General features: G+C 46.2%; 1 protein-coding gene across 40 annotated transcripts in view; it reads left to right on the forward strand.

Moving 5' to 3' along the window:
• Window positions 1-15,957, forward strand: part of GATA5 (GATA binding protein 5) — a 2,064,317-nt gene that overhangs the window by 1,874,437 nt on the left and 173,923 nt on the right. For all 40 annotated transcript variants that reach the window (XR_011025213.1, XR_011025214.1, XR_011025210.1 and 37 more), the window contains one exon: window positions 3,351-3,520. Coding sequence is in view for 34 of the 40 variants with exons in the window: in XM_068262929.1 (XP_068119030.1) it covers window positions 3,351-3,520 (170 nt within the window). In the remaining 6 variants the exon portion in view is untranslated. The remainder of the gene's footprint in view (window positions 1-3,350; window positions 3,521-15,957) is intronic.

A 15,957-nucleotide genomic window follows, 5' to 3' on the forward strand; every position in this document is an offset into this window, starting at 1 on the left:
GGTTTCGTCCCTGCACTCTGGTTTCCTCCTACATGACACAAACATACAGATTAGTTGCCATAGTTGGCTTATCCATAAAAAAAAAAAAATATATATATTTGCCCTAGACTACAATGGACATTTGAATATGGTAGGGATTAAATTGTGAGCTCCTCTATGGGACAGTTAGTGACACACAAACATGAATATGTACTCTGTAAAGTGCTGCTGAAGGTATTGGCGCTATATAAATACTTATTTTTAATAATAGGTGTGTAATTCAGACGCTACTGCAGCCAGAGAGATCAGCAGGAAGCCAGGCAATGTGCATTGTTTAAAGGGAAGTAATTATGACAGGCTGCATATATCTCTCACTTCAGGTTCCCTGTAAAAGGAAATAAATATGGCACTCTCCATATGTCTCGCAGTTCAGGTGTCCTTTACGTGTCACAAGGTAGCAGAAACATCAGTTGAAATTATATAAATCATGACTTAAAATCTGTGTTAGAAGGGGCTATGGGTAAAGGTTGTAATAGTTTATGTACAAGGCAATGGGCTTTATTGCAGTAAAAACCTTACTAGCTTATTCCTCAGGAGAGGCAGGACCTACACTACCTCTCCTCTTGAAACTGTTTTTATGAATTTTATATACTCAACAGCGTTTTGTCAGCTTTACACCTGAGGGCCCTTTCACACTGGGGCGGTGCGGTATTTTTACTGCACCATACTGCCTGCCAATGAAAGTCTGCGGAGACTTTTAAATATTACAGACCTGACGTTGCGGCACGCTTGCATGAAAGCGTATTTTCACAATACATTTATGTGCACATCCGCATACCTAAAAGCAGGAAGTGACCACAAGCGCGCTTCACTTCCTGCTTGGCCCAGTGCCAGATGGGGAATACCGCATAGTAACACGGTATTCCTCGAAGGCCTGTCTTTGGCAGCGCGGTTGCCGCACCACACCGCCAATTTGCAGTATGAAACCGGCCTCAGCTGAGAGGTAGTAGTTTGTTTTTTGAAACAGGTTTTAAAGAACTTCAAAGGAGTGTGACCAGCTGGTTCCTGTACAAGAAGATCCAGAAAACCAAGTGGGCCTTTTTTTTCCTGTAGGCTCTGATGGTAGTTGCAACCTACCTTTGTGAGTTTAATCTCATAACACCTAATTTTGTATCCAAACCACCAGCGATATTGCTCCTGGTCTCTCTTATTGTCAAGATAGCCCTGGTGTGCCTGTGGGTACCAGAATTCTCATGACTTGCTTTTTTTACTTCTCTTGTGTGTGCCATGTATTTGTTTCTCCACTTTGTTTGTACCACTAACACAGAGGATGCTGGCACCATATAAATCAATAATAATAATAATAACACAGTAATTGTAACTGTACATAGATAAGATCTTTCTACATTTGCAGAAATCTATCTGAAGGTTCTCAGTTTCAATATATTTCCCACAATGCAACAAGGTTCACAGACAGGAAACTGTCAGGAGTACCATGGTCCTCAGAGTTTCTTGTGGGAGGGGTTTTACCACAATATCAGCCATACAGAGCCCCCGATGATCTGTTTGGTAAAATGAATAGATTTCTCATGGGAAAGAGGGTATCAGCTACTGATTGGGATGAAGTTCAGTTCTTGTTTACGGTTTCTCTGCACCAGAAAATGCTGCAAAAACGCCAACAAAGTGCTTACACAAAGCGCTAGCGATTGTGATAGTGCTTTGCAATTTGTAGTGTGCCTGTAGCAGCCTTCTGTTGTATAGCAGCTACAATATTAGACTGTTGAGTGGCGCATGGTTGCTGTTGCAATATAGTTGGCATCAGCTGTGTAGGGCAGCATTAGCAGCAATTGTGAAAATGTGTTTAAAGTGTGCCTGACATAAGGTTTTTATACTTACCTGTGGCTTCCTCCAGCTCCCTGTGGTCTGTCTGCTTGATTGCCATGATCCTGGACCACTCTGTTCTCTTGCGAGGACCATTAAATTCCTGAACTGGGCCAGTCCTGCTCCACTGCGTATGTGCAGTCTCAACTATGCACGCCCGTGATTGCGTTCCCTGTAGCTCGGAGTGTTCTGCGCATGGCCAGTTTGCTAGTCCTGTGACACGGGAGCACAATCTGGAAAAGGGGGGATCATGACGACAGGGTCTGCACAAGTGCAGTAGAGTACAACTGAGCTGGATCGTGGACTCCACTGCGGGAGAATGTAGTGGCCCTGAAGGATGGCAAGGAAGCTGTCATGATCGCTGCTGCAGCAGGTATTGCTGGAAGTAGTAGTGCTGCAGCTCAGGCAGTTCTGATCTCTTTCCATGCAAGCTGCATAGCTTTGTCTTCTTTTCCCTGCTGTCAGCTTGTGACTGATTATCATTCACCTGTGTGGGAATCTGCATGTCTGCTCCCATTGGATGACCTCAGTATAAAGATCTGCTTCCTGCAGGACTCCTCGGGTTTTCATAGCTTCAGTTTAAGCCTGTCTTGCTGTCGCTTCAGCCCCCGATCGTGTTTCTTGTTCTAAAGATACTTTGCTGGTTTTGCATGATATATTGGTTCATTGCCCATATATATGCATACCAGCACGTTTATTATTTTCCTTGTATTCGTGTTACGTTGATACATCAGTGACGCTGATATATACGTACACGAACTGTTTATATCCTGTGTTCAGCTAGTCAGTTCTAGCACGTTGATCACCCGTGCTGAGCTAGTTATCCTGTTCCTGGTCCTGTTTGTGGGTTGCGTTCATCTCTGCGAGGAGATAACGAATCCTTCTGATACCTGTCCTGTTACCGTTTGTGGATTGCGTTCATCTATCTTGATCCTGCTAATTCCTGACTATCCCGTCCTGTCTTTGTGAGGCACGCCATCGCCGCTACGCTTTGGCTGCCTCATTCCAGTCTGTCTTGTTGTGGACGCTTGCTGTCACTAAGTAGCGGCTAGCTAGCAAGCGTTCATTCTGTCTACCTGTCCTGATCTTCTCAGTTCTGGTTTATGCGCTCAGCGCTACTTTGCGCTGAGACGTTATAACGAAAGCATTGTTTGTGGCTGTCAGATCTGCACCGGCTCTGTGCGCCACAATCTCCTATTGGAGTCAGTCCTCCCCTCCACTATACTAGGGATAGCCTGTTTCCTTGTGCTAGTGTGTGTACCTCCTCCACGTCAGCTCATGCGTTGCATGCTGACTGTGGAGAATACACCACCTAGCCTTACAGAAGCCCCAGGTGTGTATGGTGCTGGTTGGTTGAGCGTGTGTACGGGACTTAACTATAGAGTTTTACGCGGTCTTTTCACACCTGCCCGCCCGGTAGCTTTCTGACGCCTGTAGGAAGCTGTAGACTGGTTGCGGTAACAAGTCATGCTTGTTTTATGTCTCTGCAGAGTTCCTGGAGGATTTCCACTGCGAGGGCAGGGAGTGCGTCAACTGCGGTGCCATGTCCACCCCTCTCTGGAGACGAGATGGCACCGGCCACTATCTGTGCAACGCCTGTGGACTCTACCACAAAATGAACGGGATCAACAGGCCGCTGGTGAAGCCTCAGAAAAGACTGGTAAGGGAAGACCCCCCATTGCTCAAGACTTTGCTGCATTATGTCAGAGGCTGCATAATATTTGCCTCATTTTAATATAATTTTGGTCATTTCAGTTATGCTTTTGTCAATCCCAACTATATCGAACATGGCACAAAGCAAACTCACAAAGTAATCACACTGATTACTATAAGTTTTAAGTATTGCCTTTGCAACTGAGCTTTTTAAAGGGAACCTGAAGCGAGAGGGATTGCTCATGTATGCCCAGCGCTGTATTCTGCTACAGGACCCCATGATTTCTAGTCAGTGGCTTCACTAGGTCAGTTGATTCAGGACCACAGCTAGAGTGCCCAGAGTCTCTCTACGCAATGTTAGCGGGGAATGCAAGTACAGAGATGTATGAACACACAACACTGCCTGGAATATACAAACTGTGGTTGCTGTGGGCGGTCAGGCAGATTGGATGGTGCATCCCATGCGGATGGGGGCACACCAGAGGAGCGGTATCCCATAGGTAGGTAATGATGCTGCCCCCAAACACTTCTCCCCTGCCCCCCACACACACACTTCCCCCCTTCCTGAATAATGCACTCAATTAAAAACCTCCCTTATGGGGAGGTTAATTTACAAAAAAGTAAAAAAAAAAATCATGTGGTTCTCAGTTCCCTTTAAATCCTTTCAGACATCTATCTCGACCTTGTACGTAATAAAAGGGCGCCTGGAAATTTGTCTGCCCATAGAAAGAAGGTAGTGGAATATCGTTAAAAAATAAAGTGAAAAGAAGAATCGTACAATATCGCTAATAAATACCAATATTTTACTATAGCTAAGCCTAACCCTACTCCTACACAGAACCCTCCACCCCCCCCCCCCCCACCCCGCGCGCCTCCCGCACAAACACCCTATTTGACGCCGAACCCTAACCGACAGAATACCCCACCCCCTCCTGCACAAACACCCTACCTGATGACTAACCTTAACCACCCCCCTGACGCCAATCGCTGCAAAAAGAAATTAAAAATTGTCATTTTCCAGTGGCCACCCTAGGCGCCCGTTGAAATAGTGCTGCATGGAAGGCTAATTTGGGCGCCCACATTTCCCCTCAATGCCACTATTTCAGTGGGTACCTACGGTGGAGCCCAAATTACCTGCTTTGTCTCAAAACTTTGCACCGATGTAAAATGCCCTTCCTGAATCTGACCCTATCCTCCCCCCAACCCTATGTCACTTTCCTGATACCAATTCCTAACTTATCCTTCCTAAATCACTAAATCCCCTTCCTGATACCTAAACCTATCCTGTGTGCCCTGATTCTTTTTACGGAGTTGAATAGTCCTGCTTTAGGCTCTCTAATGATTGTTGGCCAGTAAGGAGGTAACGCTGGACAATTACTTCTCCACTGGTGCCCTTGATCTTCTGGGATCCCAGCACTGCCTCTGTTCCTTGTTATGCCTCTGATACTGAGCACTGAAAACGCCACTTTGAAGTTTGGCTTGTGCTGAAAATCAGAATCCATTTGGCCAAGTAAGTTTGCACTTACAAGGACAGTGTATATATATATATATATATATATATATATATATATATATATATATATATATATATATTTATTATTATTTAGTATTCATATAGCGCCGACATCTTCCGCAGCGCTGTACATAGTATATATTGTCTTGTCACTAACTGTTCCTCAGAGAAGCTCACAATCTAGTCCCTACCATAGTTTTTTGTCCTATGTGTATGTATTGTATCGTGCAGTGTATGTGTTGTAGTCTAGGAGCCAATTAACGTTATCTGTATGTTTTTGGGATGTGGGAGGAAACCAAAGTGCACGCAGGAAACCCATATATATACTGTGTGTGTGTGTATATATATATGTGTGTGTGTGTGTGTGTATGTATGTATATATATATATATATATATATATATATATTTATTGGATTTACAGAAAGTGTGCAATAATTGTTTAAATAAAATTAGGCACGTGCATAAATTTGGGCACCACAAACAAATAAATGAAATCAATATTTAGTAGAGCCTCCATTTGCAGAAATTACAGCCTCTAAACAATTCCTGTAGGTTCCAATGAGAGTCTGGATTCTGGTGGAAGGTACTTTGGACCTCTTTACAAAACATCTCTAGTTCATACAGGTTTGGTGGCTTCCGAGCATTGACAGCTCTCTTTACCTCACACCCCAGATTTTCAATTATATTCATTTCTGGGAACTGATATGGCCGGCTGGCGTGACAGTACTGCGCATGCGCGGTTTAATCGCGCATGTGCAGTGCTGTCACGCCGGCCACCGGGATGACGTGAGGCGGCCGGCGTGGTGACGACAGACGTGACGTCTCAGGAAAAAGGAGCCCGACACTCGGGCCCAGTGTCACCGGGAGCCACCGGGGAGCCATTTCTGGCCAGGCCCTGGGAGAAGAGCAAGATGGACGCCGTGGGACCTCCCGACATACGGTGGGCTGCAGAAAGACCCAGGTGAGTACCAATTTTGTTTTTGTTTAGAGCTCGGAGTCCCTTTAAATACTCTTTCTCATAATTGGATTCACCTGTGTATGTAGGTCAGGGGTCACTGAGCTTACCAAGCCAATTTGAGTTCCAATAATTAGTTCTAAAGGTTTTGGAATCAGTAAAATGACAGCAGTGCCCACATTTATGCACCTGCCTAATTTTATTTAATCAATTATTGCACACTTTCTGTAAATCCAATAAACTTCATTTCACTCCTCAAATATCACTATGTGTGTCTCCTATATGATATATATAACTGACATTTTTTATCGTAACAACCAACGATTTTTACAGGAAAATCATGACAATTAACAAGGTTTCCCAAACTTTCGCATCCCACTGTATAAATATATATATATATATATATATATATATATATATATATATATATATATATATATATATATATATTACAAGTCAAGGACAGTATTTAAGTTCTAGTGGCAGTAAACAGAGTGAGAACTGTTCATTTTCAGTTCTACGCTGTAGAGCTTTCCGGTCCTAACAGTTCTAGCGTGGTTCTGCATTTAGCATGTCTACTGCCTGAGGGAAGAATCTGTTCTGTTCCTGAAAGTTTTAGTTGCGACTGACCGGTATCTTATTCCTGAAGGCATAAGCTGGAAGATGGAGTGAGCAGGGTGAGAGAGGTCAGAGGCAATCTTGGCCGCCCTCTTTCTGCACCTGTTAGCGTAAAGATCCTGCAGAGAAGTCAAGCTACAGCCAATTATCATTTCTGCTGTTCGGATGATGAGCTGCAGTCTCAGTTTTTCTAGTACTTTGCAAGAGCCGAACCAGACAGAAATTGGTTATTCATTTGCAAATAGATTCGGGTATGCGTAGTTGGCAGTGGTGTAGCTAAGGAGCTATGGGACCCGATGCAAGTTTTACATTGGGGCCCCCCATGCACTCTATACATAACAATTGATATGACGCACCAAAACCTACCAATGGCAACTACAGTGTCAGAGGTGCAAGAAGGGGATGGGGAGCAGTTTGTTAATGATTACCACTATTCAAAGTATCTATAGAAGTGATTATTATGAGCCTAGGACCAATAGAGAGCTAATAATGCAGTTGAGGGAAGGCCCCTCTGGCCCAAGGGCCCCGATGCGGTCGCATCCTCTGCACCCCTATTGTTACGCCCCTGGTAGTTGGGAGAGCTTGCTGTGGAGCAGTGATGGTATTATGGTATTAAATGCAGAGCCTGAACTGAAAATTAAAAGGCAAAATGAATAAAATGCAAGATAAACATACACATGTCATACTTACCTCCCGTGTAGTCTACTCATCGATCTTTCTCCTCTCCTGTGTCCTGTTTGTCCACTGTCCTTTCCTGGTCAGCACACTGTTAAACTGTAATATTGCTCATGTGAGACATAGGGAAACCTCGAGACAAAAACTAACAGCAACTGCTATATAACTGACAGCAACCGATATACAGTGGGATGAGAAAGTTTGGGCAACCTTGTTAATCACCATGATTTTCCTGTATAAATCGTTGGTTATTACGATAAAAAATGTCAGTTAAATATATCATATAGTAGACACACACATTGATATTTGAGAAGGGAAATTAAGTTTATTGGATTTACAGAAAGTGTGCAATAATTGTTTAACCTCCCTGGCTCTGTGGACGAGCTAGGCTCGTCCAGAGACGCCGGAGGTCACCGTTCAGGCCCCGCTGAACCGATTCGAACAATTTTTTTTAAAACACGCAGCAAGCACTTTGCTTGCTGCGTGCCTTACCCGATCGCCGCCGCACACAGCCCATCCGCTGCTACCCGCCACGATACAGGGCCCCCCTAGCAGAGACCCCGTGCGCTGCCTGGCCAATCAGTGCCAGGCAGCGCTAAGGGGTGGATCGGGTCTCCCTGTGACGTCATGACGTCGATGACGTCACGATGTTTGTCGCCATGGCAACGGGGGAAGCACTCAAGGAAATCCCGTTCAGAACGGGATTTCCGGATGGGCCATTGCACCGGCGGCGATCGAAGGGCAGGGAGGGGGGAATCATGTAGCTAGCGCTAGGCTAGCTACATGAAAAGAAAAAAAAATGTGCAGGAAGGTTAAATATAGGTAGGCAGATGCATAAATTTGGGCACTGTTGTCATTTTATTGATTCCAAAACCTTTAGAACTACTTATTGAAACTCAAATTGGCTTGGTAAGCTAAGTGACCCCTGACCTACATACACAGGTGAATCCAATTATGAGAAAGAGTACTTAAAGAGAAACTCCAACCTAGAATTGAACTTCATCCCAATCAGTAGCTGATACCCCCTTTTACATGAGAAATATAATGCTTTTCACAAACAGACCATCAGGGGGCGCTGTATGACTGATTTTGTGCTGATACACCTCCCACAAGAAGCTCTGGGACCGCGGTACTTTTGGCAGTTTGTTACAATGTAACAAGGTTCACAGACAGGAAATAGCTGTTTACAGCTGTCTCTAACAGCCAAAACAGCTAGGTGCAACTACATAACCTGCCCACAGTAAAAATGTCACCATGTAATAAATGTCACAATGTAAATCGGGGAGAGGAAAGATTTTACAATGAGCAAACACTGACTAAATCATTTATACATAATTATGGTAAAAATGAAGCACTTTTTTACTACATTATTTTCACTGGAGTTCCTCTTTAAAGAGACACTGTAACATCAAAAAGTTCCCCTGGTGGGTACTCATCTCGGGAGGGGGAAGCCTCAGGGTCCCAATGAGGCTTCCCACGCCGTCCTCTGTCCCACAGGGCTCTTGCTGCAGCCCTCCGAACAGCGGCCCGACAAATCCGTCAGCTTGTTCAATATTTACCTTTCCGGGCTCCAGCGCGGGCGCTGTTGCGGCTTTTCTGCTCCGAAGTAGACGGAAATACCCGATCTCAGTCGGGTCCGCTCTAATGCGCAGGCGCCGGAGACTTGCACCTGCGCAGTAGAGCAGACCCGACGGCGATCAGGTATTTCCGCCTATTTCGGAGCCGAGAGCCGCCACAGTGCCTGTGCAGGAGCCGGGAAGGTAAATATTTACATTGCCGCTGTTCAGAGGGCTGCAGCGAGGCCCCCGAGGGACGGAGGATGGCGTGGGAAGCCTCATTGGGACCCTGAGGCTACCCCCTCCCGAGGTGAGTAACCCCCAAGGGAACTTTTTGAAGTTGCAGGTTTTCTTTAAGGGGGTCAATTGTAAGTTTCCTTCCTCTATTAATTTTCTCTGAAGAGTAGCAACATGGGGGTCTCAAAACAACTCTCAAATGACCTGAAGACAAGGATTGTTCACCATCATGGTTTAGGGGAAGGATACAGAAAGCTGTCTCAGAGATTTCAGCTGTATGTTTCCACGGTTAGGAACATATTGAGAGAATGGAAGACCACAGGCTCAGTTCAAATTAAGGCTCAAAGTGGTAGACCAAGAAAAATCTTGGACAAACAGAAGCGACGAATGGTGAGAACAGTCAGAGTCAACACACAGACCAGCAGCAAAGATCTACAACATCATCTTGCAGTGATGCAGAGTAAGCCTTTTCTCCACTCATAGCACAAACAGAGCCGCTTGAGGTATGCTAAAGCACATTTGGACAAGCCAGCTTCATTTTGGAATAAGGTGCTGTGGACTGATGAAACTAAAATTGAGTTATTTGGGCATAACAAGAGGAAAAACAACACAGCATTCCAAGAAAACCACTTGCTACCTAGAGTAAAATATGGTGGTGGTGGTTGCATCATGCTGTGGGGTTATGTGGCCAGTGCAGGGACTGGGAATCATGTCAAAGTAGAGGGACGCATGGATTCCACTCAGTATCAGCAGATTCTGGAGACCAATGTCCAGGAATCGGTGACAAAGCTGAAGCTGCGCTGGGGCTGGATCTTTCAACAAGACAATGACCCTAAACACTGCTCAAAATCTACCAAGGCATCCATGCAGAAGAACAAGTACAATGTTCTGGAATGGCTATCTCAGTCCCCAGACCTGAATATAATTGAAAATCTGGGGTGTGAGGTAAAGAGAGCTGTCAATGCTCGGAAGCCACCAAACCTGTATGAACTAGAGATGATTTGTAAAGAGGTCCAAAGTACCTTCAACCAGAATCCAGACTCTCATTGGAACCTACAGGAAGTGTTTAGAGGCTGTAATTTCTGCAAAAGGAGGATCTACTAAATATTGATTTCATTTATTTTTTTGTGGTGCCCAAATCTATGCACGTGCCTAATTTTATTTAAACAATTATTGCACACTTTCTGTAAATCCAATAAAAATAATTTCACTTCTCAAATATCACTGTGTGTGTCTCCTATATGATATATTTAACTGACATTTTTCAACCAACAATTTATACAGGAAAATCATGACAATTAACAAGGTTGCCCAAACTTTTGCATCCCACTGTATTTCAGTTCTGACAAAATCTTGTCAGAACTGGAAGGAATGGTTGTAAGAAGAAAATGAGTTTCTGATAGGAACTTATGGTGTGAGGTAAGTATGTAATGTTCATTTGCAGGTACATCATCTGTTTATTTTAAATAATTTTACTCAGTTCCGGTTCAGTTGAAATCCGCAAATAAAATTCTGGCATAGATTCCCGGGTAGTCTAGATGCTCTTATACATGTTTACGGCATCATCTGCAGATCTATTAGAAGTATAACCCCAACATGTGGAATTGCTATACCTCAGCGAGCTGTGTGGTGTTCATGTTTGGGGGGGGGCAGCAGTGTGCCGCTGTGTTTCTCTATGCTTCCACTGCTAGCTGAGCCGATTTTAGCGCTGACACAGATGGGGATATGGCTGCTGAGTCTACCTTTTAAAGGACAGTTGCTTTAGATTAACACCCAGCACTGCAGACCCTCCGTAAGGTGCTAGACTGGCGTTTGCCACATGGATTGACGCGAAAGGCTGCGGAGGTCAGCAGGGGCTGTGGATCTGGGAAAGCTGAACTCTGTGAACTCTTTTTTAATTCCTCTCCTGAGTATGACTGACACTAATATGAGCTTCTGGAGAATCCATCATGTGACGCATGCAAAGCAGTCAAGAGTTAACCGGCAACTATAGCCTGTATATGAAGGGAACGCTTCTCCAGGCTAAACGCCAGATGCATGCTATGGTTTCTTAAAGGACCACTCCAGAGAGAAAAGTAAGCAATTACAAATCTGACTGAACCGACAGGTTTTGGACTAGACCATCTCCTGATGGTGCATTCTAAGGAGTTTTTTTTGTTTTCAAAAGAATACCCTGTACGGCACTGTAACTGCCAAAAATAGCAAGATACCAGCTAGTGTCCCTACTCACTTGCACACTATCTTGGCAGCTAGACTTAGCAACTGCCGGTAACAAAATGTTTTTGAAATCAAAGAAAACCCTGTGAATCCCCCATGAGGAGATGGATTATTCCAAAACCTGTCGGTTCTGTTAGATTTTAACTGCTTAGTTTTCCACTGGCGTAGTCCTTTAACCTGCACTTGGTGAATGACAGCTATGAGCTGATTAGTTGCTATCACCACCAGGCTATGATGCACTATTGTATTGGATAGAGGTGACACAGTGGAGGCACAGGGGGATAGAGGTGGCACAGTGGAGGCACAGGGGGATAGAGGTGACACAGTGGAGGCACAGGGGGATAGAGGTGACACAGTGGAGGCACAGGTGGATAGTGGTGACACAGTGGAGGCACGGGGGGATAGAGGTGACACAGTGGAGGCAGAGGGGGATAGAGGTGACACAGTGGAGGCACAGGGGGAATGAGGTGACACAGTGGAGGCACAGGGGTATAGAGGTGGCATAGTGGAGGCACAGGGGGATAGAGGTGACACAGTGGAGGCAGAGGGGGATAGAGGTGACACAGTGGAGGCACAGGGGGATAGAGGTGACACAGTGGAGGCACAGGGGGATAGAGGTGGCACAGGGGCATAGAGGTGACACAGTGGAGGCACAGGGGGATAGTGGTGACACAGTGGAGGCACAGGGGGATAGAGGTGACACAGTGGAGGCACAGGGGGATAGAGGTGACACAGTGGAGGCACAGGGGGATAGAGGTGACACAGTGGAGGCACAGGGGGATAGAGGTGACACAGGGGAGGCATAGGGGGATAGTGGTGACACAGTGGAGGCAGAGGGGGATAGAGGTGACACAGTGGAGGCACAGGGGGATAGAGGTGACACAGTGGAGGCACGGGGAGATAGAGATGACACAGTGGAGGCACGGGGGAGGATAAAGGTGACACTGTGGAGGCACAGGGGGATAGAGGTGACACAGTGGAGGCACATGGGGATAGAGGTGACACAGTGGAGGCACAGGGGGATAGAGGTGACACAGTGGAGGCACAGGGGGATAGAGGTGACACAGTGGAGGCACAGTGGGATAGAGGTGACACAGTGGAGGCACAGGGAGATAGAGGTGACACAGTGGAGGCACAGGGGGATAGTGGTGACACAGTGGAGGCACAGGGGGATAGAGGTGACACAGTGGAGGCACAGGGGGATAGAGGTGACACAGTGGAGGCACAGGGGGATAGAGGTGACACAGTGGAGGCACAGGGGGATAGTCGTGACACAGTGGGGGCACAAGGGGATAGAGGTGACACAGTGGAGGCACGGGGAGATAGAGATGACACAGTGGAGGCACGGGGGGGGGGGGGGGGATAAAGGTGACACAGTGGAGGCACAGGGGGATAGAGGTGACACAGTGGAGGCACAGGGGACTAGAGGTGACACAGTGGAGGCACAGGGGGATAGAGGTGACACAGTGGAGGCACAGGGGAAAGAGGTGACACAGTGGGGGCAGAGGGGGATAGAGGTGACACAGTGGAGGCACATGGGGATAGAGGTGACACAGTGGAGGCACAGGGGGATAGAGGTGACACAGTGGAGGCACAGGGAGAGAGGTGACACAGTGGAGGCACAGGGGGATAGAGGTGACACAGTGGAGGCACAGGGGGATAGAGGTGACACAGTGGAGGCACAGCGGGATAGTGGTGACACAGTGGGGGCAGAAGGGGATAGAGGTTACACAGTGGAGGCACAGGGGGATAGAGGTGACACAGTGGAGGCACAGGGGGATAGAGGTGACACAGTGGAGGCACAGGGGGATAGAGGTGACACAGTGGAGGCACAGGGGGATAGGGGTGACACAGGGGAGGCACAGGGGGATAGAGGTGACACAGTGGAGGCACAGGGGGATAGTGGTGACACAGTGGAGGCACAGGGGGATAGAGGTGACACAGTGGAGGCACAGGGGGATAGAGGTGACACAGTGGAGGCAGAGGGGGATAGAGGTGACACAGTGAAGGCACAGGGAGATAGAGGTGACACAGTGGAGGCACAGGGGGAAAGTGGTGACACAGTGGGGGCAGAAGGGGATAGAGGTTACACAGTGGAGGCACAGGGGGATAGAGGTGACACAGTGGAGGCACAGGGGGATAGAGGTGACACAGTGGAGGCACAGGGGGATAGAGGTGACACAGTGGAGGCACAGGGGGATAGTGGTGACACAGTGGAGGCACAGGGGGATAGAGGTGACACAGTGGAGGCACAGGGGGATAGAGGTGACACAGTGGAGGCAGAGGGGGATAGAGGTGACACAGTGGAGGCACAGGGAGATAGAGGTGACACAGTGGAGGCACAGGGGGATAGTGGTGACACAGTGGAGGCAGAAGGGGATAGAGGTTACACAGTGGAGGCACAGGGGGATAGAGGTGACACAGTGGAGGCACAGGGGGATAGAGGTGACACAGTGGAGGCACAGGGGGATAGAGGTGACACAGTGGAGGCACAGGGGGATAGAGGTGACACAGTGGAGGCACAGGGGGATAGAGGTGACACAGTGGAGGCAGAGGGGGATAGAGGTGACACAGTGGAGGCACATGGGGAATGAGGTGACACAGTGGAGGCACAGGGGGATAGAGGTGACACAGTGGAGGCACAGGGAGATAGAGGTGACACAGTGGAGGCACAGGGGGATAGAGGTGACACAGTGGAGGCACAGGGGGATAGTGGTGACACAGTGGGGGCAGAGGGGGATAGAGGTGGCACAGTGGAGACAAGTAAAAAGGGGTAAATGGGGAGGAGTTCCCCTTGAAAAGCATGTAAAATGTTCCAGGTATAAGTGATTAGCCAGCAGCTTATCAGTGAAGCAGGTTGGCTTCCTGCATGTGGCACTTTCCGGGATGTAGAGTGTATTATTGGGTGAGGAGTAAATGGTGCATGTATTTCATAGAGCCAGCGCCACTATGTGCTTATTGTATACAACGTCAATACAGTAATAAGCAAACACAATGTGATATGAGGACAATATGAGGAAGAAAGCCATCTGCAGAGGAGAGACACATACTGATTACCTAACACAGTACAAGCAATGTGTACATTATGCTGCTTTTGTGTAAGCTGATTGCACAGGGCAGGATATCGCTGGCATGGCAGCTACTTGTGTGCCTCCTAGCCATGACTAGTGATCATCAGAATGCGCTAGTTCAGCTCACACGAAGGGCCCGTTTCCACTATTTTCTGGACACAAATTTGTATGCGTATGTGAATTTGCATGCGTTTGTGTCCATTTTTTGCATGCAAATTCGCATGCATTATTGCTGTTTTTTTTTTCTTTTTTTCGTCTCTATTGACATACAGGAAAATGCTCAAAAAAAAGCTACTGTGAAAACCACACATAAAAACGCCATGCGGCATAGAAATAATTGTAGCCTGATGTCCAGATTTTTTCTGTGTGTGATTTCTGGATACAGTGGAAAATGGCTCATCGAAATACATTACTATGTGAATTTGTGTGTGGCTAAACAATACAAATTCATGTATAGTGGAAACAGAACCTCAACTTTTCATAAAATCTTGCAGTTATGATTAGACGTAAAATTACGATTTTGACATTAAAATGATTTTGCTTAACCTATCTGTAAATGTTGCATGTTACATGAAATTAAGAATGCGTCAGTGGTAAATGTTTTCGTGTATATTGCTAAGAGAGGTTTGCACAAAGCAGCATGGTTGAGGAAATAGTGGGAACAAGTTAAAAAAAAAAAAGAAAAAAGGAAAATTAAAAAGGCCTTTGAAGAAAATTGATTTGAAAAAAATCCAAAGAAAAAATGCTTTTTCAATACTTTTAGGCCCCCATGCACCCACACACTGCATATCTAATTTGTGATTCGGATTTTCCCTGGATGCTATCAAAACAAGAAGAAAAACGCAGCATGCAGTACCAATTCAAAATCGCAAATCGAAATCACATGTAAAATTGCATTAAAATTGGAATGGCATGTGCAAGAGCCCTAAGATGACGTTTTCTAGCTGTACATGCTGTATACTTTAATATCTACTAAGTTCTGTATACTTATTTCACATTCGGCACTGGAGGTGGGGAAGAGCCCCTTGTCCACGGTATGTGGCCATTGAGGCCTTTCGTTTGTCAAGCAGTTCAGTCGCCGGCCACAAGCACAATTACATGCAGCCAAATGGCAGCGTTAGGCAACATGACACGAGGTGGCTGTCGCGTTTGCAGATGAAACGCTCTTGTCCATTGTCTGTACCAAGTGCTAGCAAGTGAGTTCACTGCTTTAAAGGAGACCCGAAGTGACATGTGACATGATGAGATAGACATGTGTATGTACAGTGCCAAGCACACAAATAACTATGCTGTGTTCCTTTTTTCTTTCTCTGCCTGAAAGAGTTAAATATCCGGTATGTAAGCGGCTGACTCAGACAGGAAGTGACTACAGTGTGACCCTTAGGGCCCTTTTACACTTAAAGAGACACTGAAGCGAAAAAAAAAAATATGATATAGAGAATTGGTTGTGTACTATGAATAATTACTAGAAGATTAGCAGCAAAGAAAATATTCTCATACTTTTATTTTCAGGTATATAGTGTTTTTTCTGACATTGCATCATTCTATAATATGTGCAAATTACACAACACTCAGCATTCAAAATGAGTCTTTCATAGCAGT

Source organism: Hyperolius riggenbachi, chromosome 12 (assembly GCF_040937935.1).
Source record: "Hyperolius riggenbachi isolate aHypRig1 chromosome 12, aHypRig1.pri, whole genome shotgun sequence".
In the NCBI taxonomy this organism is placed as follows: domain Eukaryota; kingdom Metazoa; phylum Chordata; class Amphibia; order Anura; family Hyperoliidae; genus Hyperolius; species Hyperolius riggenbachi.